We start from the raw sequence: 25,386 nt of genomic DNA on the forward strand, positions 1-25,386 counted from the left end.
AAAATGTGTCACCTGTTCAGTTTCACAATAATATCCTAGCAGCAGTTTTAATAAAGCAAGTTGTTTTTGTCGTTTGCTTTTCCCTCAAATTGTGTTAACTCAGCTGAAAACGTTCTTCTTATAACCACTTCACATACTTTGATATCTCAGATGTCTTAGATATTCAACTAATAATAACTGATAAGGTGATGCCAGCAAAGTAACAAATCCTAATTTGTTTGTCTCTCTTTCTCTTCTCTTTCTCTTCCACCTCCCCTTGCAGAATATGTCAGAACGTCACAATGGTCCCATCTAGCAACAGTACAATCTCTTCCTTGGTTTCTGTGAGTGCTGTCTGGATTCAAGACTCCCAAACAACAGGCCTCCCAAGTGATGCATCCTCGTTCACTAGCAGCCATGGCCTCTCCCAAACCAACGAGAGCTTCTCTTTCACCACTATGGAAATGACCAATGGATCACAAGTTCCTGATGATCCTCTGGGTGGCCACACCGTTTGGCAAGTTGTCTTGATCGCTTTACTCACTGGCTTCTTGGCCCTTGTGACCATCATAGGAAACATCCTCGTGATTGTGGCTTTTAAAGTCAACAAACAGCTAAAAACTGTTAACAATTACTTCTTGCTGAGCCTTGCTTGTGCAGATTTGATCATTGGCATTATTTCCATGAACCTGTTCACTACATATATCATCATGGGCCGCTGGGCTTTGGGAAACCTGGCCTGTGACCTGTGGCTCTCCATCGACTATGTAGCTAGCAACGCCTCAGTTATGAATCTGCTGGTCATAAGCTTTGACAGATATTTTTCCATCACTAGGCCACTTACCTACAGAGCAAAACGAACAACCAGAAGAGCTGGGGTGATGATTGGCTTGGCTTGGGTCATCTCCTTTGTCCTTTGGGCCCCTGCTATTCTGTTCTGGCAATATTTTGTTGGGGAGCGAACTGTTGGTGAAGGTGAATGTTACATCCAGTTCCTGACTGAGCCTATCATCACTTTTGGCACCGCAATAGCTGCCTTTTATTTGCCCGTCACCATTATGAGTATTTTGTACTGGAGGATATACAAGGAGACAGAGAAGCGTACCAAAGAGTTAGCAGGACTCCAGGCCTCTGGCAGCGAAGCTGAGGCAGCACGCTTTGTCAACCAGACAGGCAGCTCTAGAAGCTGCAGCAGCTATGAGCTGCAGCAGCATAATACAAAGCGCTCAAAGAGAAGAAAATACGGCGGCTGCCACTTCTGGATGACATCCAAGAGCTGGAAGCCAAGCCCAGATCAGGTTGATCAGGAGCACAGCAGCAGTGACAGCTGGAACAACAACGATGGCAACGCATCTCTTGAGAACTCTGCTTCGTCGGACGAAGACGACATTGCCTCTGAGACCAGGGCCATCTATTCCATTGTACTGAAGCTTCCAGGACATAACACTATCCTAAACTCTACAAAGCAACCCTCATCAGAAGACCTGCAGGGGTCAGAGGGTGAATTGTCGAAGATGGACACAGATTCAAAAGACAAGAAGCCTAAAAACCTTCATCCACAAAAGTGTTTAGAAGATGGAAACTTGCAGAAGAGCTTTCCTAAACTTCCTGTTCAACCAGGATCAGCAACACACACAGGAAAGGCTACTGATGGCATTTCAACAGGACCTAAGGCACCTGCTGCCCTGCCTTTGTCATTCAAGGAAGCTACCCTGGCCAAGAAGTTTGCCTTGAAGACAAGAAGTCAGATCTCCAAGCGGAAACGAATGTCACTCATCAAAGAAAAGAAAGCTGCACAGACACTCAGTGCCATTTTGTTTGCCTTCATTATCACATGGACCCCATACAACATCATGGTCTTGGTAAACACCTTTTGTAATAAATGTATTCCCCAAACCTTTTGGAACCTGGGGTATTGGCTTTGCTACATCAATAGCACAGTGAACCCTATGTGCTATGCACTCTGTAACAAAACATTCAGAACCACTTTTAAGATGTTACTGCTATGTCAATGTGACAAACGTAAACGACGTAAGCAACAGTACCAGCAGAGACAGTCCGTCATTTTTCATAAGCGGATTCCGCGGGAAGCTTCATAAAATAGTATGTTTTAACAATGGATAAACATATTAAAGGGATTGCAAAAAATGGGAGGGAGGGTGGTTGCTGGAGCCAGCTACAAATATTTCATCTTCACGATGAGAAAGGATCAGCTGGTGTATGCATCTATCCTTTTAATACTTCCTGGTTAATGTAATGGTTTATACCGCATTAAGCAAAAGCAAACTAATTGCAGAGGTTGTTGGTTTTTTTTTTTACTAAGGAACAATCAAACATCTGAAAGTTTTGCTACAAAATCCCAAGGAGTTGCAGTGCAATTATGAAAGCTATTGGTGATCTGCCCAATTATTCAAATGTAAATCCATTCTGGGATCTCAGGTGAGCACATGCAGCTAGCCCATTCCTAAGGAGTAAAGTAGGTTTTAGCTGAAGTAACTAGTTGGATGTGCATTATATATGTGTGCATTCTAAGCTTAGGCTGCACCAAACCTCTTAGAGCTTCCCTTCCTCACCTCTTTTGGATGTAATGACAATTCTTGTGGGCCAAGTTATTAAAGAATCTGCAGAGGAGGAACCAAGGCACTCAGAGCCTGCCATCTGTTTACCAGGAAATAGGATGCCTGTCTTTTGAGGCACTGCTTATCATGATTGTCAGATGCGAGTAGCACAAAGGGGCCTTGAAAACCATTTTTCAGCTTATATTTATGTTTTCTAATTTATTCTGAAATTTTGGCTTTTCCTTAAAGTGGCGAACCCCTCACAATAAATGCGCACCACAGTGAAGAACACCAGAAGGCCCCTGTTTTATGATTGTTATAGATGCAGTTTCAATTATGTTTGTGCCTCGTCCTGGAATTGCTTTGCGATGAAGGGCGGGTTAGAAATATTTTTAAATAAACAAATAAATAAATAAATAAGGGCACTTACTATATCCACACATTTTTACAGCGGAAATGAATATCTTGTATATTTTTTCATATAGAGATGTACCTTGAAGAGCTCACAGTCTCTCAACTGGAGATGTGAGGCCACAAGCAGATGAGAGAATCCTCACTAATATTTACTTTAACAGAGAACACAAAATACTGGGAGCTGCAGTCTTTACAGGATGTACTTCTGCATCAAACGTGAACGTCAGATGGACTTTTGGTCTGGTTCTCACACTTCAATTATGCCAGTACAAATCGGATAGGGCCCAGTGTGGCTCTGGGAGTCTCCAGGTTGCTTAGAAGTTGACCATGACTTCTGTGCAGATTAGGGAAGTCCCGCCCACTCTGCTGGTTTGAGGGTGGGCAAGAGGGGACAAGAAGGAGGTCTGAGAGCAGCACCAGGAAGAAAGCATGTGATTATTTCAGTGCATTTATTCAAGGGTTTGAAGAAGTCAAAAGTCTATGTAATAAGCACATCACTTCTCTCAGGCAGGCTCCTAAATCAGACTGCACCAGGAGATTCTCAGAACGAGTGTCTGTCTCTATTTTCTGCACATTTAGAAAGTGTTTTTAGAAATGGGGGAAAATAATTATGTATTTAAAGAAACTGACTTGGCACTTTCCAAAATGCTTGTCAATCTTGAAAGCTTCTGTTGTTGTTACCGTTGCTGTTGTTGTTGTTGTTACAACTAGTAGTGGAAAATTCAAGTTTGTGCAGTACAATGTCCCAAATTAATGTAAGTAGTCTGCTATTTTAAATAGCTAAGCACCTTCTGAGAAAGACAAAAAAGGGCTTTTAATATTTATAGTTGAGATGTGAGCAGTGATGGCTCCTGGTATTTATAATGTGGTCAGTTCCTGAGATCTTGGACACAACCCACCGTCCTCTTACGCAACTCCCATTCACTCAGTGATGATTGCAGAGGAGATGTTCCAAGTGGATTGTGCCTATACTGTACTTCATAAAAGTCAGGAATTCCCCAAGGAAAGGATTGTAATTTAAAACTTAGTTTCAGTTCAGATTTACTTACATTTTGAAAGGTAATTTTGTATATTATGCTTTCAATTGACCAAGCTTCTTTGTGGAGTTTTCCCCCCCTTCTCTTCCTTTTTTTTTTCATTAGACCTGACACTCAGATTTAACAAAAATAAAAATGCAACTTCCTTTATGAAAAGGGGACTCAGTGTTGTGAACACAGAACTGGTATAAAAGCTGCTTTTGTATTCAGTGTGAGATGGTGTTTACAGATGATTTTGACAACAGTGGAAGTATATTAAATAGTGTCTGTGTATCTGAGCTATTTAATTTTGTGTTATGTTTATATGAAAAAAATATTTATACATAAAAACCACCAAAATGTTTTATTTAAATGTTGATAAATATTGCTCTTCAGTCTTCAACTGTAATGTCCTTTAAACGCAAAATCATAAAGGTGTTCTTGAGAAATGAACACGGCTTTCAGGTCTGTGCATCACTGATTGTAGTAGGTTCCATTTGTGAGCACGGAAGAGTTTCCCCCGTTTATTGCACTCCACCAACATAGACTGGTCTTGGCAGGGCTGGAGGTGAGGATAGCTGCAGCTGCCATGTACACCCAAAGTTGTATAGGGGAAAGCTCCTTTGAGCTGCATGAGGGGTGGGGACAAAACAGGTTGGAAAGCAGCAACTACTATCAGACTCTAAGCGGTGGAGAACTTCCAGGAAGGAACTCTAAAGGATGGGTGTGTTCTTGCTTTTCCTAAGGAACCAAGTGATTAGGACTGCAGGCATGCTTAGGGGTGTGGTGACACATTGCTTTAGAGGCCAGGACCACAAGGTGCTGAATTAAGATACCTTGGATACCATTGTGTAGAAAGGTGGGGCTGTAAATTTAAACAACAAATAAATAAAATATAAATGGGGCACCCCTGTGAACTTGAGTGAATGTCAGAATTGCACCCCATACCAAATGCCAGGTCTGCTTTTATTTTTAAAAACTCACATGCAACCCAAGTCACTTTAGAAGACCATCACATATAAAGCTCTCATACCAGGCTCATCTAAAAAGCCAACAATATATTCTACCCAAACAAATATAACAGGGACATGATTATTATTATTTTTAAGGGTGGAATTCAGAGCAGAGAAGCATTGTGTGAAGATGGGGCTACAAATACCGTGTTTCTCATATTATAAGACATGTCTTATATTTATTTTTTCCTCAAAAAAACACACTGTGGCTTATTTTCAAGGGATGTCTTATTTTTTTCCTCCTCCTCCTGCCGTGGCCGGCATTGCTGCTGCGCCTATCACTATGTCTTATTTTCGGGGTATGGCTTATATTCCTTGAATGCTTAAAAATCCTGCTATGGCTTATTTTATGGGTATGTCTTAAAATATGAGAAACAGGGTAATTTCCTAAGCAATCCCTTCCTGGTAGGTTTGCAAACTTGCCCGTTCCCTTGGAACAGTGGACAAAACGAGAGGCATGGATTTCACAGAATCATAGAACTGGACAGTTGAAATGGATTCTGAGGATCATCTAGTCCAACCCCCTGCAATGTGGAAATCTTTTGGCCGAATGTGGGGCTCGACCCCCCCCCCCCAAACCCTGAATCTTAAGAAGCTCATGCTCCACCTGCTGAGCCATCTCAGTCAATCCACATATAGGCTAGTGTTAAAGATGGAAAACAGAAAAAGCAAATACCTTGGAAGATGGCAGACAATGCCCCAATGACCATTAGAATGATCTGTTTTTAACAAGTGAGTGGGCATACGGCAATGGACTGAGGGGCATTTTGCCTCCTGGCCCTATGAGTGCAAGACCTCAGTGGGAACAGGAACCTGACAGCAAAGAGTGCTTCCTCCCTCTGTAAGTTCTTGCAGCTCGTTAGGAAGATCTGACATTGTCTCTTGAGTTACTTATTAAGAACAGAAAGACATTTCATTGCTCAAGTTGACCTTACAACTATTGTTTGATCATATATATATACAGTATATTCATACATATATATTGTCATATCATTCTCTTTTGCTATTTAGGGTAAATACAATTTCCTCTATGAGATGTGAGGAAGCCAGACTACAACAAGGAGGCTATCTTGCATATTGCTGATTTATTGATGAGAGAGTATTTTTTTAAAAAAATCAAACGTTTGCATTTTTTGCAAAAAAACCAAACAAACCCAATTTGTCGCCACTGTTTACACAAAAGAAGCAAACATGCGGGGATTGTTTTCAGAGAAATAAAATTAAATAAATCTGATGTTTGATGTGTGAAGATGTCTTTAACTATCCTTTATAATTGTAGTGCAACTATAAAATGTTCAACACCTTCTTGATGGAACAGTGCAATTTTAAGGGTAGGGTTGTGGTTGATTTTATTGTGTGAGCCCAAGTGTGCTTTGGTCAGTAAGAATTTAACAGCCTAGTCCATTATCATGTAGGTATGCTCAGTTCCACAGCTACTTTCATACCAGGAGGGACTCGGCATGCACCATCCCCTACCAGAAATAGAATTTCACGAGTGCCTTAATCAACAGGGTCTGGCTCAAACAAACAAACAAACAAACAAAGCTATACCTCTGAGCAACTTAAGAGCTGCATCCTAATGCTAATACAGATTGGAAGTGTTCTTTTGAGCAATTGACTGTATAAAAAGAGCATCCCATGATAGCTAAATTTTAGTTCCTTCCCTCTAGACCAGGCATTCCCAAACTTCGGCCCTCCAGATGTTTTGGACTACAATTCCCATCTTCCCTGACCACTGGTCCTGTTAGCTAGGGATCATGGGAGTTGTAGGCCAAAACATCTGGAGGGCCGCAGTTTGGGGATGCCTGCTCTAGACCTTCATTGCACTCTGTTAACTAGTGATAGTGCTGGTGTAAAATGACCTCAACAGTCAATAAAAATTGCTTGTACAAAATCTACACTGATACCTTGATGTCGTCTCCCACCAGGCAAGAGTATCCCAAGGAGCCTTAAGGTGGCTGATGCTGGTATTGTGGATCAGGGTGCAAAGAAGTGCATGCATATAGGAATATATAGCACCTTCGGTTCCATCTACATGTATAAAAAACACACCTGAGTGTATGCATGTATGAAATTGGCTTGCTCTTCAAAGAGTAGCAGCCCCTAGGTAGTAGATGGCAGTTGGGGCACAAACATTCTGTCATAGACACAACTGTGTAGGGCAGGAATGGTAAACCCTTTCGAGGCCACAGGTGAATATGGGTGTGGCCAATTTTAAATTTTCTTTTTAAAAAGGACAAATGTGGGTGGGGAGGGAATTCAGCATCATAGAATTGCAGTCGGAGTGGTAAGTGATTTTTTAAAAAAAAGACGAGAAAATTGGGGGAAGTTTGAGTAGGTGACAGAAAGCGGCAGGGTACCTATGGGAACAGCCAGTAAAAAACTAACACAAATAAAACAAAAAAAATTAAGATTAAAAAAGGGGGGAGCATTGGCATTGTCCAACAAACCACTCAAACCTGTTGTGTGCAGTGCCACCATCTACCCCTTTGCTTAAAGAAGCAACATTGAATAGTACTGCTGTATCATTTGCTTTATCTGTTCTAAACAAGGAGCAGAGAGGGAAATATATAGCCATCAAGTTATGGCCAGTTCAAAATAGCGCCAGTTGGTTTTATGAGATTATTGACATTTTCTGCATTGCTTGGCTGTTTTGAGAAGAACTCGCTGCAGGAATAACAGTTGACCTGTAGTGAATACTTATTGAATTTTTTTATTATTATTATTTTTGGGTGGAGAGAGGAGAATAATGTACTTCAAAACACTGCAGCTTTATTTTTGTTGCTAGCCTGGAATGAGAAAGTGGTGTAGCAGTTGTCCACCGTGCAACAAAATAGACCTTTGAGGTTTCCTGAACAGCTCTCTGTAAGCGACACTTCATATCCAGGGCTTGGACAAAAATAACAAATGTTCCAAAGAGCTGTTGAAAGCACAAGAAAAACTGGAAACATTTCTCAGCTCACCAATAAAAACAAAATAGAAAGGGGTATTTTTCAGCTCAGCTTCACCCAGTATACTTGGATTATGGCATGTTTTAACTTTATTGAACTGCATTCCTTTGGCCGTGGAATAAACAGCATGGGCTCAGTACTACCTCCCTGTGAAGGCCCTTAAATCATAGAGGTATTAGGGAGACAGAAGGTTTCTATCATTCTTCCCTCACACATTAGCTCTGCTGTGCAATTTTGGATTCTGTTTCTGAACGTAGGATGCATGTCCAATGAATGTTCAACCAATAAAAACCATTCCAGGATATACAACCCATATATTCTCCCCAGCATACATGTTAGTGCTTAAGTTCCTATTTCAATGATAATTAATTTAAATCTTGATCCAAGTTAGTTCCGCAACGCTCTTCTCCACCTCAACACCCTCTTGCTTTAGTGATTTTTTTATGCACAACTATAGTCTGAAAAGGCATCATGAAGTTTACATACAATGAGTGCTTCTCCACAGTGCGTAGTTCATCAAGTCAGGAAAAAGGCAAACTATTTGCAAATCTAGCACTACTACTAGCCAGAGGAAGAATTAAGAAAGTTATTTAAAACCCAACACAAAAATCATAACATTAACATTATGAATTATAAATACGAAATACAGCCTACTTATCATTGAAGAACAGGGCTCTGCTAACAATATTTATCTTGCCAGATTGCACTTTTGCTTAACAGGTGGCTTATTTTTTTAAAGCCACTTTGAAAGCTGATTAGGTGGCACCTTCACTTGTGTGGGAACTTACCAGCACAAGTTTCATTGTAATCTACAAGCTGCCTTTCCCCTGAATAACCTTGATAACAGCTACATTAATGGAAACTGAGTATTCCATTCCCCCCCCCTTTCATTGCTGCTCATAGTCCTGCTTGCTTGATAAGATAAAAATAATACTAATCTAATATAAAAATCATATCTGATTGTACTAGACAATGTGTACCAAAAGCTGATGATGTAACGTTTACATAATCGCAACGTGTTGCCTGAACGTTTCAAATGTGTTTCCGGTTTCTCTCCCTGTTTCTGTAAATCTGAGGTCAGTGGAAGAAAACTGGCTCTGCAATAGAACAAGCAGGGGAGCTTTTAAGAGAGAGTGCAGTATTGGGGAAGCTCATATAGGGAAGTTCATATACCCTGGTCCACAATAGCTGGCAATGCTGACCCAAGGGATACATATGCTCTTGCCTTGGAAAAGCAGTCATTCAGAGGATCATTGCACTGATTCCTCTTATTTCTTGTTCTGATAACAAACTGATGGGTGCTCAAGGGTTACTAAAGCATAAGTACTGTCCAGCTGCTCATAACTCCCCTCCCCCCTTCTAGACCTACAGTAATGGCTCCAAGTTGATTGGAGGGTAATAGTAGCAGAATCTCCTTACTGAACTGGCCTGCATGGTTAATCTCTCATTGACCATTATTATGTGGGAAATTGTGTTTTCTACTATAAGAACAAACTGCAGCAAGTCTTGAGCATTCACACTCCCCATTTCCTTTCCTCTGTTACACACATGAACTAAAGCTTCATTTTACATTTTAAACTAATCAAATCTTCCTTGTGAGGTATGATCCTGGAGAAACTGTGTCTTGTCTAAAACTGGTTACTGAAAACAAGCTAAATCAAACATTGATCCTGATTTAGTTTCAAATCATAGTTTAAACAAACCTTGGTTTCAGATCCTGACTTAGTTTCAAATCATAGTTTAAACAGTTCTGAATTTGGACTTCACAAGAAATTGTGGCTAGCTTTAAATCAAATATTTTATTCATTAGTTCAAAACAGGGTAAAAGGGAGAGTGCAGCATGAAAACCCAAATCGTGCTGTGTCTTCTTCTCATAGTGGGAAAGCAGGGTTGCCAGTTCTGAACTGAGTCACTGTCCTAAATTTCCTTGATGCTATCTACTAGGCTCATTTGGCAATATTCACACACAAAAATGCACACTTGCCAAAATGTCTGTTGATTAAAATTTTGAGCTAATTCATTTCAACAGAGTGCAAACTTATTATCACTCACCTACTGGCTTAAAGAAACAGGAATGTAACCCCCACCCCACCCCACCCCCATCCGATAATGCTTGCTTTTAATGTATTTATGTTCCCAGTTTCTTATTTATGTTGGATGTTCCATAAAAATGTATAGAGCTAATTGGTTGAGTGAAGCAAAGGACAGATATTCATGATCCACCACCACCCCTTGCATAAAATCTGAGTGCCTACATCTTTATCTGTTTCAAATGCCAAAAACCACAATCCTGCATGATAAGTGCAGAGAGCAGAACAGTTTCTGAAGTCCATTCTAAGTCTCCCTTTCTTCATTAACAGCTGCCATGCTGGTTGTGTCTATCGCCCAGGCAATTCATGTTGCATGCCCTCACATACATTTCTCAGTATATTTAGTAACTTGTTCTTCTCACACCACACACACACGGGTTAAAACAGATGCTCATGGACTGCAGCCAAGACATGCATACAGCAAATTGATATACCGAATCCAGTTCTTTCCAATGATTTTTAATGGAGAGTTTTACAGTGCAGTTCTCACACTTATGCTCAGAAGTATGTCTTACTGAATTCAGTGGTGCTTATTCCCAGATGAGGGGGGCTAGAATTATGAAAGGATTCGTTTGGTTTTTCTCTTTTAAAATTTACTTCCCTGCAGACTGGTTTTAAGTTCTATTCTTCGGGATCCTTCCAACAGCATTACCAACACTGTCCGTTTGCAGTTAGACTACTTAGTTATGGAGCAACTGGCTACAATGAGTGTTTTAGTTGGTTCCCTCAATCTTACAGCCATTTTGGTTTCACTCTAGGCCCCCCTCAGACTACTTCAGATACCACACAGCAACAGTCCCAGTTTGCTTCTGGGTATACATTCCCCAGGTAACTCAAGTCCAACTCCAGTCCTCTTAATGCAGTCCTGCCTTCATACACACTTGTTTTTCACATGTTACATGGTTTGAGGAGTACACCTAAAACATGCTCTGTGAAGAGACATGTAGTTTGCCTGGGGGAAATCAGGAGAAAAGGTAGCTGTGAAAGAATGGAGGGGAAACTGGAAGGGAACAGTGAAGAGATCTGGGTCAGCCTCCTCTCTTGCAAATGGGTTCACAAGAATTTCTATAGCAACATTTCAGGCTTTTCTTAATATATCATCGTCTTACTAATATTTGAAGTGCTTAGAATCCTTCAACTGACAGGAGCACAACTGCAACTATACAATCGTTCTTAGTATATATATATATATATCCAATTATGCATTTTACATGCATACATTCATGACAAAACACCGTTTTGCAGAAATGTTACTAAACAACACAAACCAGGCTAATTTATGCAAAGCCCTTCTACCATTCCACTTTCAAACTTCCAGCTAACGGGGAAATGTTGGAAAGGTATGTTGAATTAAGAAGCACTTACATAATGTGAATAAATATCACTAAAAACTCAACAAGTTTCATAAGAAGTTAACCCTTGTATCCTGTTATGTGCCCTCAGGGATCCCCATTTGGTACTAAAATGCAGTTTAACCTACTAAACTTCATACTGTTTAAAGTATCTGGATGTATCAGATTAAAAATGACAAAAAATGTAAATTGTGTGATTGAGTGAAGTTGTATGTATATTTTTCAAGTCTTCAGGATAGTTGACGTTTTAACTTATTTGAGTTTTTAAGTTGCAGTCTCTTCCTATTTTGAAATTTTGTACACCTTGTAAACTTAAATATTTTGTCACTTGTAACTTATTTTTGTTGCCATATACTGACACATGCTCATTTCTATATGAAGTGTATTGTTTATTAATTGCTTCTGAGGCAGCAATAAAAACATCAAATTGTTCTCATGTTCCTGTTAACATCCATATATGGGGGAAAGGGATACTCTACCAATATATTTCCTAACAAAAACATTCCCCAACTGTCCATCTCATCTTATTGAGGGGGAAGCTAAGCTAGTTCTCACTGAAGAGAACAGAACTTTTGCTGTTGACTGCACCACGTAAGGTTTTGCTCAAATTCATTAATTTCTTATGGAAGCTTTCCTAGACAAGAAGGAACTAACTGCCCCACAATTTCATGCGCGAATGGTACAAAAAAGACATATCCAGAAGTGGTTTGGGGGAGGGCAGTGCAACAATTTCCCCAGCTTATTCAGCCATGAATTAAACCCTGGGTGGACTTAAGAAAGACCATGTTGCTAGATCTAATTACTCTAGTGTTCACACCAGCTAATTTTCACAATACGCAACTAAGCAGTCACTACTTCAGTGTCATTTCCTGCACTGATTAGCAGAGTTGCTATCTAATAAAAGAATACTCTGAAGAAGCATGCTTCCATATGTTGTTCTCTTGTTTGTTGGACTGAGGTTGTTTCATTTTATTTATTTTTTCTAAGCTTGCAGGACTCCTGGCCATTGGAAGTAAAGCAACAATGCTTGCAGTAAGTTACCTTACTTACTGTGTAAGATCCTGTGGGAGTGTCTGGAAGCGGTTGGAGGATGGATGGTGGTTAACAGATTAAGGTTGAATCCTGACAAGGCAGAAGTACTGTTTTGGGGGGACAGGAGGCGGGAAGGTGTGGAGGACTCCCTGGTCCTGATTGGGGTAACTGTGCCCCTGAAGGACCAGGTGCACAGCCTGGGAGTCATTTTGGACTCGCAGCTGCCATGGAGGCACAGGTCAATTCTGTGTCCAGGGCCACTGTTTACCAGCTCCATCTGGTATGCAGGGTGAGACCCTACCTGCCTACGGACTGTCTTGCCAGAGTGGTGCATCTATTTATCTCTTACTTGGACTACTGCAATGCGCTGTATGTGGGGCTACCTTTGAAGGTGACCAGGACACAACTAATCCAGAATGCAGCAGCTGACTGGGAGACTGGGAGTGGTCACCGAGACCACATAACACCGGTCTTGAAAGACCTACATTGGCTCCCAGTACGTTTCCGGGCACAATTCAAATTGTTGGTGCTGACCTTTAAAGCCCCAAATGGCCTCGGTCCAGTATACCTTAAGGAGCATCTCCATCCCCATCATTGAGCCTGAACACTGAGGTCCAGTGCCAAGGGCCATTGACGGTTCCCTCGCTGTGAGAAGCCAAGGTACAGGGAACCAGGCAGAGGTACTTCTGTCTTGTCAGGATTCAACCTCAATCCATTAGCGACCATCCATCCTCCAACCGTCTCCATGCACTCGCACAGGGCCTTCACTGGTTCTGATTTAAAGAAGAGGTAGAGCTGGGATTTGATATCCTGCTTTATCACTACCCGAAGGAGTCTCAAAATGGCTAACATTCTCCTTTCCCTTCCTCCCCCACAACAAACACTCTGTGAGGTGAGTGGGACTGAGAGACTTCAGAGAAGTGTGACTAGCCCAAGGTCACCCAGCAGCTGCATGTGGAGGAGCCAAGACGCAAACCCAGTTCCCCAGATTACGAGTCTACCACTCTTAACCACTACACCACACTGGCTCTCTGTGTGGTGGACTATTGCATTTTAATATTTTGTTGAAAGCTGCTCAGAGTGGCTGGGGAAATCCAGCCAGATGGGCGGGGTATAAATGATAAATTTATTATTATTAATTTATTATTATTATTATTATTATTATTACCTGAACCAATTAGGGGAGACTGACAGAGACACAACCGATTCTTCTCTCACTGATTCCCTCTATTTCAGTAACTGCTTGTTGGTAAAGTATAACTTTCCCAAGTTAGTCCAAGTATGAGTTAGCATGTGCTAGGATTAAACTTCCTGGCTCCATCTTGGCCACATATAAAACCGATACTTAACATGGCATTGTTTGCCATGGGTAATAAACTTGTAAGGTCTTTTTTTCTTCTTTCAAGCAGCAATATTACCAGACTATTTATTTCTGCACACCACTGCAATGTATTTACCAAATTTCAACACTAACTAGTACACAATTTCACAGTGACATTCCCATTTATAATTCAACACTGCACATAACTGAACAAGGTTATAGCTATCTGTATGCACATTTAGTGTTAAAAAACTAGCCCCAAAGCAGCTCTAAAGCATACATACCCTAGTTCATGAAAGTGGACAGGAGAGTGATTCGATAGAATTCTCAAAATACTGTCTGATTACATTTAGAAACAAGTGGTAAAATTAAAAAATCCAAAATGCTAGGAGTTGCAGGAAAAGAAAGGAATGCCAGTGAATCTATATCCATATATTACATTGTTTCACTGTTGAATACTCTGCAGACTGGCTAGTTCTGCACATTATGGAGTATTTAATTTAATTTAACAAAATAGCTGTATAAAACCACATTCTATAAGTCTTGTTTGAAAAGGAAAAGAAAAGGATCTCTGATCCGTTTACGTATACCTTTCTGGTTCTACATTACCATGAACAGGTGTGTATGCTGCAAATGCTATACACTCATGCATAAGAAGATTTGGAATCTGTAAGGGTGCTGTTGTGGTTACTCTTGAGTAACAACGTCCGAGTCTGCTCTGTCTTGAAGAGTTTTATTGCGCATAGCATTTACAGTGCAGAGATAGCAAAAACATGACCTCTCAGTCACTCGCAGAATCCGGGAGTGGACGCTGCCTGTTACGTGTCCAGCAGAAGAGCTTGAGATCCCCAAAACCTTACGGTTCGGCGTGCGCCTCAATTCAGGCGACGGAAGCGGCTGGCTGCTCCCCTCCACCTGCTGGTCAGGGCGGTTCAAGGGCTCTCCTACATCGCTGAACCTCAGCTCCTCCATCCCGCTGACTTCTTCATTTCCCCCACCTGACCTGCTGCTGCTGGTCGAGGTGCTGGTGTGGAGAAAGGGGGGAGGCTCCCTGTACTGAGGTCCCCTGACAGAATCCAACGACCCAGGGAAACAAGGACCAGAACTGTCACCACAAAAATGGAAAATGTTACCTTTCAGAACAGCTAACAAAGCTCATTTGAACCAACAGAAGCTAAACCTGCATAGTTCATGTGAAAGATTCTCTCCACCCCACTTAAAAAACCTCAAAAGGTAATTCAAGTCTATGCATTGAAAAGCAAAACTACTTTAAAAGCTTGCTCAGATTTGCAATACCCCAAGACACTGTCTTCCAGTTGCAGGGGGTGGGGGTGGATCCTCAAGTGCAAAACTTAAGTACATATTCAGCATGCATATTCAGCACATACATCATAATTAAATGAGACACCCCTCAATTCAGAAAGTCTGATCATATGCCTAGGATATCTTTCAACTGGAATTTCCCTTTGCCAAAAGAAGCAGCTTATGAGGCAGGATCATGTTTGGTAGGAGTTAACCAACATAAACAATCCAGTTTTACTGTGGACCAGTAAAAACAGGAATACCGCTGGCAACCTGAGGTGAGTAGCAGCAGGCCTGGTCTACCCGAGCTTGAGCTGGGAGCTGTTGTACCCCTTTAGGACCCTGTAAGGGGGGGGGGGGTGAGGCATATGATTAGGTCCTACCCAATGTCATTTCTGCCCAAGTTGTGACAATTAAATTGGTTAAGTGTCAAAACAGTAACCTGCCAATCAGTGAGAGAATGACAAGAAGGTCTCGATCAAGGATCAATTGTGATTGAGAGTAAAATTCTTTTCTAGCCCTATAAACCAGTAGCAACTTAACACCTCAACAGAACACTTTAAACCTGAGGTAGGGGGTAGGCTGGGAAACAGAGAAAACAGGGGCTGAGGTGGGGGGACTCTTGTCATGCCCCACTCCTCCTGAGATCTTGCAAGGCTCTGTGACATTGTGAGGCCCATCCAGGGAAGAAGGTCTCTGCCCTTTGCCACCCTACAAGTTGGCCCTTTCACAAAGGTATACAGAAAGCAGCAATTTTCTTCCTTCTCTGCAATCATGTAAAGTATGGCAGGATCATAGCTGCCAAGTTATCCCTTTTTTACAGGGATTTTCCCTTATGCTGAATAGGCTTCCTCGCGAGAAAAGGGAAAACTTGGCAGCTATGGGCAGGATGTTCATTTACATGCAAGTTTCTAACTTTTTCAGTGCTCCTTTTCAAAGGATGCGTGGGAAACCTTCATGCCCGTTTGTTTGTTTTTTAACAAAAACTTTATTTGCATATATTCAAAAATCTTGAGAAGATGGAGTACACCAGGCATCCCCAAACTCAGCCCTCCAGATGTTTTGGGACTACAATTCCCATCATCCCTGACCACTGGTCCTGTTAGCTAGGGATGATGGGAGTTGTAGTCCCAAAACGTATGGAGGGCCGAGTTTGGGGATGCCTGGACTACACAGTTTCACTGGATGAAATGTGTTTCTTGCCTGCATTTCCTTATAAAGCTAACAGTCCCAGAAAGAACTTGCTTAAAATCTCATTTTAAGTATTGCACACTCCACAAGTGTCCTGGAAATAAGGGACACCCCATTTTCACGTGAAAGAGAATGGCAGCTATTTTGGGTGCCATGATCTTGTTCTAAAAAAGTGATTCCCAGTCCCCACCGAACAAGTGCTTTTTCTGGGACCGTGATTTTGTGTGGTACCCCAAGTGCATCTTTGGGGCTCTATGATCTTGTGTGGATCACATGACTCATGTGAAAGCATGGGAAGGAAGATACCCATCCCCATTTGGGGACTCAGTATGTTGAGGGGTATGAGCATTGTGACTGCCTGCTATTTTGAATTTGACTTTATGCAAATTAAAAACTCCCTTTATTGCACAGTCACTACAGAAGAGAAGCGAGCACACATAACACACTACCATTTGCTGGTTTTAAATTTGAATATAACTTCCAGTTAAAAGTTTCTCAGAGTATATCACAAGTGGTACCCAATTCCATATCATACAAACACCATTCCCAGAGAGAGGAACGTTCTGTGGGACATTTTAAGAAAAACTATTTAAGAAGTGTAAACCCAATTAACAACACAGTCCTATAAAGAAGCCCCATAATTTTCAATTGGGTTTATCCCCAGGTAAATGGGATTAAATAACCCAGTTTCTCACAGTTATAAGAAGGGGAAATTCCCTCAGTGCCCTCCCTTCACACCAAAAAAGGAGTAAGAAGAAATATTCTGAACTAGTCAAAAAGCTTTCCCACATAACAACCTGAAGTGCTAGCTATGTAAGCAGCAGCAAGTCAACATGCAAGGCTTTTCCAATACAGTACAGAATGCAGTGATAGGAAGAAATGATTTTCTGTCAGAAAAAAATGATAATCCCACCTCTCAAAGATACCTGTCATGGTGTGAGTGTACCCAACAAAATAAAAAGGTCACTATACTAGAAACAACGTAGACAAAATCTATATTTTTCATATTATTAATAAATGTAATACAATACTAAAGCACAAAATGAGCTTACCACCTGGAGCTAAATTGTTCTTTGGTTGACCCTTCTGACGACTTCTTCTTCTTCTTGGTATTGCAGGTCAACGTGGATTTGAGAGAAAGCTTTAACCTGTAGACCCTGGTTGAGACACTGCACTGACTTTGTCAATAATATCCATCGTGGTAACAGTTTGAGTTCCAAATCTGAGGGAGGAGAGTCAAGGCAATGTCAGCATTTGAAGTAATAAAGTATGTGAACATATACGAGCAATGCAATAATGTTTTCTGACTGGGGAACTAGATGGCAGGTGGGGAAGAAAAGCCATGTATGTTGGACTTTACTGACAAAACCAGCTGCTACAAGCTTGTCCGCACGTACAGTATTCTTATTTGGAGAGTACTGTATATTGGTACTAATGCTTTTACATTAGCAGACTATGGACACTAGATGGCAGCACGGGAACACCAGAGATATTCCAGTGCACATTTCCTTGGAATAAAAGCACACCCTCATTTGCGACGATGGAAAATCAACATAAGATGCTGTCACGGCATTTGCTTTAATTCAGCCACTAGGTGGAGGTAGCTGAGGATAGTGATTACCTTGTAGCCTACTTGCATGCTTATTTCTAAAAGAAGAAAGAGAAACCGTGTCAAACAAACGGTTAAGAGACAAGAGAATAGGCTCAGTCACCTGTTCACATTTCCTTGCCATCGTTATCAACAGAACTTCCCCCGCTCCAAACAACAACCCAAAATAGCCGAACCTACCTTGAGGCTGAGCTACAAACCTTGTACTATGACCGTATGCTAATTCCTGTGTCTGGATTGGTTGGATTGCCCGCATGACAACAGGAAGGGATGAGAAGCTGTTAAACTGCAAGGACTAACACTATTGAAATGCTAATATGACCTCCTGGCCATAGCAAAGAGTTTGGGATTGGCTGAGCAATGTCCAGAGGTGGCTGGCCATAGGACAGAAGATTGACAGAATTGTCTCTAAATTCAAATGGAAGGATAATGAATGCATGGGAGACTCGAAAAATTGTGCCATTGATAGTTTTGTGAATTTAGGGATCCGCCCCCCCCCCATTATGCATAGCTGCCAAGTTTTCCCTTTTCTCGCGAGGAAGCCTATTCAGCATAAGGGAAAATCCCTTTAAAAAGGGGATAACTTGGCAGCTATGCCATTATGTGCTTGCAATTCCCCTTGGTAAAGGAATACCCCAGTTTGCTTAAATTGTTAAGCCTCCACTGTCTTTGGAGATTGTGGTACTTGTCCATTCTTCTGAAAATGTTGGACTTTCTGAAGTCTGAGAAAAGATGGAATAAAATACAAGTTGACAATGATTGGACCACAGCATTGTGTGGATACCCTGGAAAATGTGAGTGAAGCAGCCGAGCAATTGCATACTAAAAGCCCGAGAGTCATGGCAAATCCCAGCCACAGCCCTGGTACATCAGCAGCCATTTTTCACTGCTATAGCCCCTTCACCTGCTGTAGCGAGCACACCTGCATGCAAAGTTAGGAGAAACTGCTAAAATACTTAAAAAGACAGTTACCTATTTCTCTTGCTGATTTGTTTCTTCATCGTATGAAGAAAGTTGATTTATATTGTTAATTATTCCTAAGAACAAACCAAGCTATGTAAAAAGTTTGTGTTTCTAAGTTGAGTTAATATGGTGCTCTACGTGAAATATAGATAATATGGACATAGTTCATAATATACCTAACATCCTGCAATTTAAGTAAGTCATGATTTAGAAAACAAACTAGAGAAAGAAGACATTATCTATAGCAACCATTTTAACAAGCAGAAATTCTCAGATTTAATAAAAAGGCACCCAGCTATCAAAGGTAGAATTTTGTTTGCCATAAAATGAAGAGTCAACATATTGGGGAGGAAAAAAATGATCCATGTAGAGAGGATGATTGCCATCCTTTTAGATACCAGAATATTGTCTAGATGAGGCATGAATTCTCAAAGGCACATTGGTTAGTGTACCGTGGCTCTGTTTGCATACTGTACTCTTCTGCACAGATGGTATAGTTCTCTCTAGAGGCCAGTACAGAAGTAACACCCCAATCTTCTAACCCTTTCAGACCCAGCCATCTGGTTCCCATGGCCCCAGTAAGAAGCTCCACTTCCTAGTAACAGTCATATCTGGTGCTACTATGAAACACATCTTGGATAGAACATTTCCCAGGGTTCACCATAGTCTTCTTTGGTGATCACTCGAAGCCAGGTAAGATTGTCTTCCATAAACACAGTTTTAAAAGTGAGTCCGTAAGTGACTGTGGAGGCCAATTCTGGATCCACACATCCTTACACGGTGGGGACATAGGCAGGAGTTGATCATGGTGAAGGTTTGCCAAGTGTGCTTTCCTCTTAGCTGGTTTCTCCCTTTCGTCCTGAGTTCGAGCACCTCTGAAGAAGTGTGCATGCACACGAAAGCTCATACCTATGACAAACTTGGTTGGTCTCTAAGGTGCTACTGGAAGGATTTTTTATTTTTATTTCAAAACCCATGACACCTTTGGTAAAGGCTGTTCTCCAACTGGAGCGCTTGCAGGCCAGTGTTTCCGAGTTGTCGGTGTTTATACTACATTTTTAAAGATTTGCCTTGAGAGAGTCTTTGAACCTCTTTTCACCATAGTACCATAGAGCAACAGGGAGAAGAATATGCCAAAAAGAGTTGGAGCAAGAACACAGCCCTGTTTCACACTGCTCTTTATATGGAAGGTATCTGAGGATGAACCATCATACTGGATGGTGCCGTTCCTGTTCTTATGGAAGGACACGGTCATCTTGTGGAGCTTAGATGGGCATCCTACCTTGTTAAGCAGTGTGAAGAGTACCTTTTGGCTGACTAGGTCAAAGGTCTATGAAGGTGATGTACAAGGGGCTTCTCCGCTCTTGGCATTTCTCCTGCAGTTGGAAAAAAACCATGTTGACTATTGGCCTCTGAGCTCTAAAGTTGCATTTTGATTCAGGAAAGACCCTGTCCATGAGTAACTGTAATCTTTTGAGAACTACATGGGCAAAGGCTTTCCCCACAGTGCTCCCGCAGTAGTTGTTACAATCATGGTAGTCACCTTTGTTCTTACAGAGGGTCACAATGCTTGGGTCATGGATGCCATGTGACACATATCCTTATTCCCAACACTGCAAGAGAAGGCCTTGGAGGTGTGTCATCAGGGAGGAATTGAGACCAGCTTTCAGCACTTTTGTTAGGATTCCATGCTGTCCTGGGAGTTTACCATGTGTGTGAGAGCTAATGGTGTTCTTTAGTTCATCAAGGAAGGGAGGGACTCTTCCAATACAGGCAGAGTTTGGATGCTGTCAATTGCTGTGCCAGAGACCATGTTTTCCTGTGAGTATAGTTCTTGATAGTGCTATTCTGCCCTTTGCTTCATCTGCTTGCTGTGGTCTGTGATGATCTCTCTCTCTCTCCCCAGACAAGCTTTTCAGTTTTCTCGACTGTTGGTGCAAAGACTGTCTTAATGCCTTTGTGCATTTTGCAAATGTTGTCGCTGATGGCAGCAAGTTGAATGCTCTGACACAGCTTTCGCACAGCTTTGGCATAGTGCCTGACAATCCACTGAGCATCGCTCCTTGCCTTTCGCAGTGCAGCAAGTGTCTTCTTGCAGGGCATATACTTGTAGTTCACAAGAGCCTTGTGTTTGGCAGCAATAACAAGCTCCATGTCCTTAATGCCAGCCTCAAAGCAGTTAGGGATCTGCTCTTCTCTTTTGCCCAAAGTGGACATGACTGTGTTGTAGGATGCCTCTGATGTAGTTCCCATCTTGCTTTGACACTGTCTCTGGGACAGTTCAGTAGTGCTTGTTCAATGGAATCAGGGAATCATTCACAAAGTTCAGGTATGGCTGTTCTGGCAGTGCTGATTCAAGGCCCCACTTTCTGTTTTGTGCTATGGGTCCTTTTTCGCTGGAGAAGGATCTTGCTCTTGATCTGTGTCACACTCGGCACTGTGGTAGCTCCGTATGATACAAGCACAGTTCAGAGTCAATCACCTAGTTTCTGAATCACTTCAGACAACTTTTACCGGCCCTCCAATTAATGACCATTTGATACCCCCCGCCTTTTCTTTTTTCTTTTTTGCAAAGTCATAATCTGATGGATTTGGCTGCAACAGAAGACAAAAGTGCTAAAAGCCTACTTTCAAAATGGTGCATAAATCAATACTTCACCAAAATGGAAATGTTCCACATTTAATTTCCTAATGTATGCCGGGCTGTGGCATGTTAAAAACCAAAAGTGCTCTAAGAGATAGTTTTAACCTTGTGTAAACACCATGCAAATTATGCACAGAGCTTTTCAAGTCTTACATCTCCCACTGGCCATGACAAATTATAATTATGAATAAGAGTAATGAAAGGAACAAAAATAAACACAGGGAAGAAAAAAGAGGGTGGTGATGTAGTTGCTTTATATTCCCACTAGGGATGTAACAAAGCGGGTGGCTTTCTAGGATCCAGTGTTGGCAGCCCTGTAGCTAGGGCAGGCCCATAGCTGTCAAGTTCTCCCCTTTTTTAAAGGGAAATTCCCTTTTGCTAAATAGGCTTCCTCGCGAAAAAAAGGGAAAACTTGACAGCTATGGGCAGGCCAAAAGGGTGAAGCACTCGCCACCCCCGTAAACCGCACTGTGCAACTACCCCCTTGGGTGGCTGGTGTTTTTTAATTGACTTTCTAATTTGTGACATGACAGACAAAGACAGCCTCCATTTAAAGGATGATAGCTTGTTTTGAGAACAGGAGCAATTTAAAAATAAAATCCTCTGAAAAATTCAGTGACTAAGATTAAGTAAGTGCACAAAACAAGCCTCATCTGGAAGTCTCTCTGAAAGTCTGCTCACTCAGGACTTTCCTTGACTGAGGGTAGATTTTTCATGGGCACAATCCCCTATAATTATTTAAGTGAACCTGAAGAGAAAAAAAACCCCATGATCCTTGAGGCATAGAAGCCAACTCATAGAAGCATAGAAGCTCTCATTTAATATTTGAGCCCTCCCCCCAAGTTTATGGGCATTGCCATTTTTAAATGGTGTGAGCACACCTTGTCTTGTGATTAATTCTGTGAATTGGGGCTTTTCTTCAAGTTATTTTCTTCAAGTTGGCACTCCCGCCTTGAAGAGTTAAATATTAGAACTTTGTATTATGAACTAGAGTTAAGACTCTGCCCCTGCACTTCCATCCACCCTGAATTCTTTTAAAGCACTCACTACGTATACTCAAAAAGGTTTATTTGTGATTGTGGTATGCATGTATTTGTGGTCTGTGTCTGTGGGAGGTGGGCGCATGCATGCAAGAGAGTGTGAGGTGGCCATCCCAACTTGGGCCACACTCACTTCTGCTTTAACTATGCCCACCCAGTCCGGCATGAAGTCCTGTGATGGTTGCCCAACAGGGAATAAGGCCCTCAAACTGAAGAGCATTTTCATATAGACCTAAGAGTGCAAAGACTTTTAGCTGAACAGAACCACATATAGAAGACAGGACACTGCTGGAAAAAGCAACAAGTCTTAATTTATGCCCACTGTACTGAGAGGGAGTTAATGTATGTAGGCCCAGGAAGCTAATTGGCATGTCTGGGTTGCAATTTCACTTCTCCAGTAATGGCTGATAATGGTTAAAATCCCAGTTTAAAACTTATGGCCATGTCCTTCTCCCATATGAGGAGATAAAAACATCCTCTGCCAGACACTTAGCATCTTGATGGCCTCATATGCTTTGTGGATGGTGAAGTGCAGCTGAGTAACAAAGATGCTAGTCTATTCCTCACAACAGTTCTATTCACATTCAGTGTTGAGATGGACTTGAGGCTGCAGAAATGACCCCAAAGCTGATAAATTTGGGCGCAGATTTATCCTTTCACGTGTTCTGTGGGCCTAAATTGTCAAAGCGAAAATGTAAGTGGTTTTCACAAAGGCGGAAGTGCAGCAAAGAATAGAGCGTCCCCCCTTTTAATTTTTCCATGTCTTTTTGTGTTGATAAAAAGGCAAAGCAGCGGGGCCAGAGGAAAGGTGGCAACCCTACAAGCAAGGGAACTTTGGTAGTCAGAAGACCAATGGTACAAACATGGCCAGCCCTCTTCCTTTAAGGGGTGGTTTCTCTTGAGGAAAATTCCACCAGGTGCAGCTTTTCCCAGCACTGTAACACTATGATGAGAAATGCCACACCTGGGGCAATTCTTTATGCATCTCTTACAAACGCCAGAGCCCTCTCAGGGCTGGACTCACCTACTAAATTAAACAAATGTATGGCATCTTCATGCTCAGCTCCAATTTGTTGATTGCTAGAAGTGGAGAAACAGAACAAAGCATGCCATTACACACATTTATTGGCTAGTGTGGTTATGAAAGGAGCCTGTGCATCAGCTGAGGCTTTTGCTGGCTCTCAGATAAAGGCTGTCTAGCTTTATTTGAAGCACTGCCAAAAAGGACTATGAAGTTTCCCATGATTTTGCTGCACTTTCTGGCTTGGAAGACACGAGTGTGACAGCCTCCAGGAAGCTGTAAAGCAGGCATGTCAAAACTGCGGCCCTCCAGATGTTTTGGCCTACAACTCCCATGATCCCTAGCTAGCAGGACCAGTGGTTGGGGTAGATGGGAATTGTAGTCCAAAACATCTGGAGGGCCGCAGGTTTGACATGCCTGCTGTAAAGGATGTCTATGGTTGCATGTAGTTGAGCCATCAGATGTTAGGGTGTTGAGCTGGGAGTGGTGTAAGAGAAATGTAAAGAGAGGAATAGAATTGGATTTCTTGAGCACCTAACAAGCATAAGGTGGGCAAAACAAAAAAACAAAACAAAAGACCACCCTCTGTTCCTTATGCTATTCCCCTGCTCCTAACTATATAGCAATAAGGCATTCAGGCAAGTTAAAGCATTATTCATACAAACACTATGTGCAGTGCTTTTTTCTGAGGGTACGCAGGGGTATGCATACCCCTAAACATTCTGTGAATCTTTGTACTTTTGTCCATTTACTATATTTATTTTTCCCAATTTGAACTATAAAATGGTGATTTTCTTGAGTCAAAATGAGAGTCCCCCTAAGCATTTTTAAAAAGAAAAAAAAGCACTGACTACGTTGTCAGAGAGAAATGGGTTGGTGGTGTTTGACTAGGGCCTTCGTTCTGAAGTGCCCTACAGAAGGTGCTTTCTCCCCCAGTGGAGTAAAGCGCTTTATATCATCTAATATAAAGCAGGTTGTGGTAGGGCTGTTAAGAAATTTACTATAGGGTTTGGGCTGGGGCCTGGGCCACAGGTCATGCTGAGTAATGGGGGCGTGGTTATTTAAATGCATGTATTGGGATTGGTGGAGGAGGCCCCCCATTTAAGCCTGTGTCCTCCATTTTCTGATCACTTTTGCCTTGGCTTCAATCTCCCTCCCACCCGCCACTTTCTTTTGCAGGTTTTAGCCTGACATTGCTTTGCCTGTCTAGGGGTCGCCTGTATTCAGGGGCCCAGTAGGAATTTTTACAATTGGCTGATTGGCCTTGCCTCTTGGTTTTTGCCTACTGCTTAGCAAATTGTCACAACTTGTTAGGTTGGCGGTTAGGCTTTTGGTTGGTGAATCGGTTGGAAGAGGGGTGTGGCATCCAGATGCCTACCCCCCCCACCTTTGTTGCTCCACATAGAAGTATTTTGTTAAAGGAATCCCGGGGCTTACGCTCTCGTCCTTACATCCCCGCCATAGGCGGGATGGAGGGGCCAATTATAAGAGTAAGAGCCTTGGGGAACATTCTTGGAAAAAGAGAGGAGACAATGCCTGGCCTCAGCTACCTCCTCTCCCAGGGGTGTTCACTTGACTTCCCTTCAGGAAGTTGGAGCTGGTACTGTCCAAGCGGACAGTGGTGAGTCCTGTCCCAAGTGGACAGATGAAGTGAGTCCTGCCCCAAGAGAGGGCAGATGATGTGAGTCCTGTCCAACTTGGGGACAGATGATTGAGTCCTGTCCCAAGTGGACATATGAGTTGAGTCCTGTCCACAATGGACAGATGGAGATGGTCCTTCTTAGGGATGGACGAATGGTTAACCAAAAGCCTAAGCCAACACTCGGATTAAAATTGTATTTAAATAAAGTTGTGGCCTAAATTAATGCCAAAAACCAAACCAAAATTTTC

The 25,386-nt window shown here is 42.0% G+C and overlaps 1 protein-coding gene and 1 long non-coding RNA gene across 7 annotated transcripts in view; one reads left to right on the forward strand and one right to left on the reverse strand.

Moving 5' to 3' along the window:
* The window catches only part of CHRM3 (cholinergic receptor muscarinic 3), a 235,255-nt gene extending 223,450 nt beyond the window's left edge, over nt 1-11,805 (forward strand). For all 6 annotated transcript variants that reach the window (XM_035108375.3, XM_088666462.1, XM_035108374.3 and 3 more), the window contains one exon: nt 263-11,805. In XM_035108375.3, coding sequence (XP_034964266.2) covers nt 282-2,078 — 1,797 coding nt within the window. In that variant the 5' untranslated portion in view covers nt 263-281 and the 3' untranslated portion in view covers nt 2,079-11,805. The remainder of the gene's footprint in view (nt 1-262) is intronic.
* Nucleotides 11,806-14,445: 2,640 nt separating this feature from the next.
* On the reverse strand, nt 14,446-18,432 carry LOC148686308 (uncharacterized). Its single transcript, XR_015949082.1, has 2 exons — nt 17,272-18,432; nt 14,446-14,831 (listed from the first exon to the last, which is right to left on the reverse strand). It is a non-coding gene; the product is annotated as an uncharacterized LOC148686308 (long non-coding RNA).
* Between the last annotated feature and the right edge of the window lie 6,954 nt (nt 18,433-25,386).

This window comes from Zootoca vivipara, chromosome 3, assembly GCF_965207765.1.
Source record: "Zootoca vivipara chromosome 3, rZooViv2.hap1.1, whole genome shotgun sequence".
NCBI classification, from domain to species: domain Eukaryota; kingdom Metazoa; phylum Chordata; class Lepidosauria; order Squamata; family Lacertidae; genus Zootoca; species Zootoca vivipara.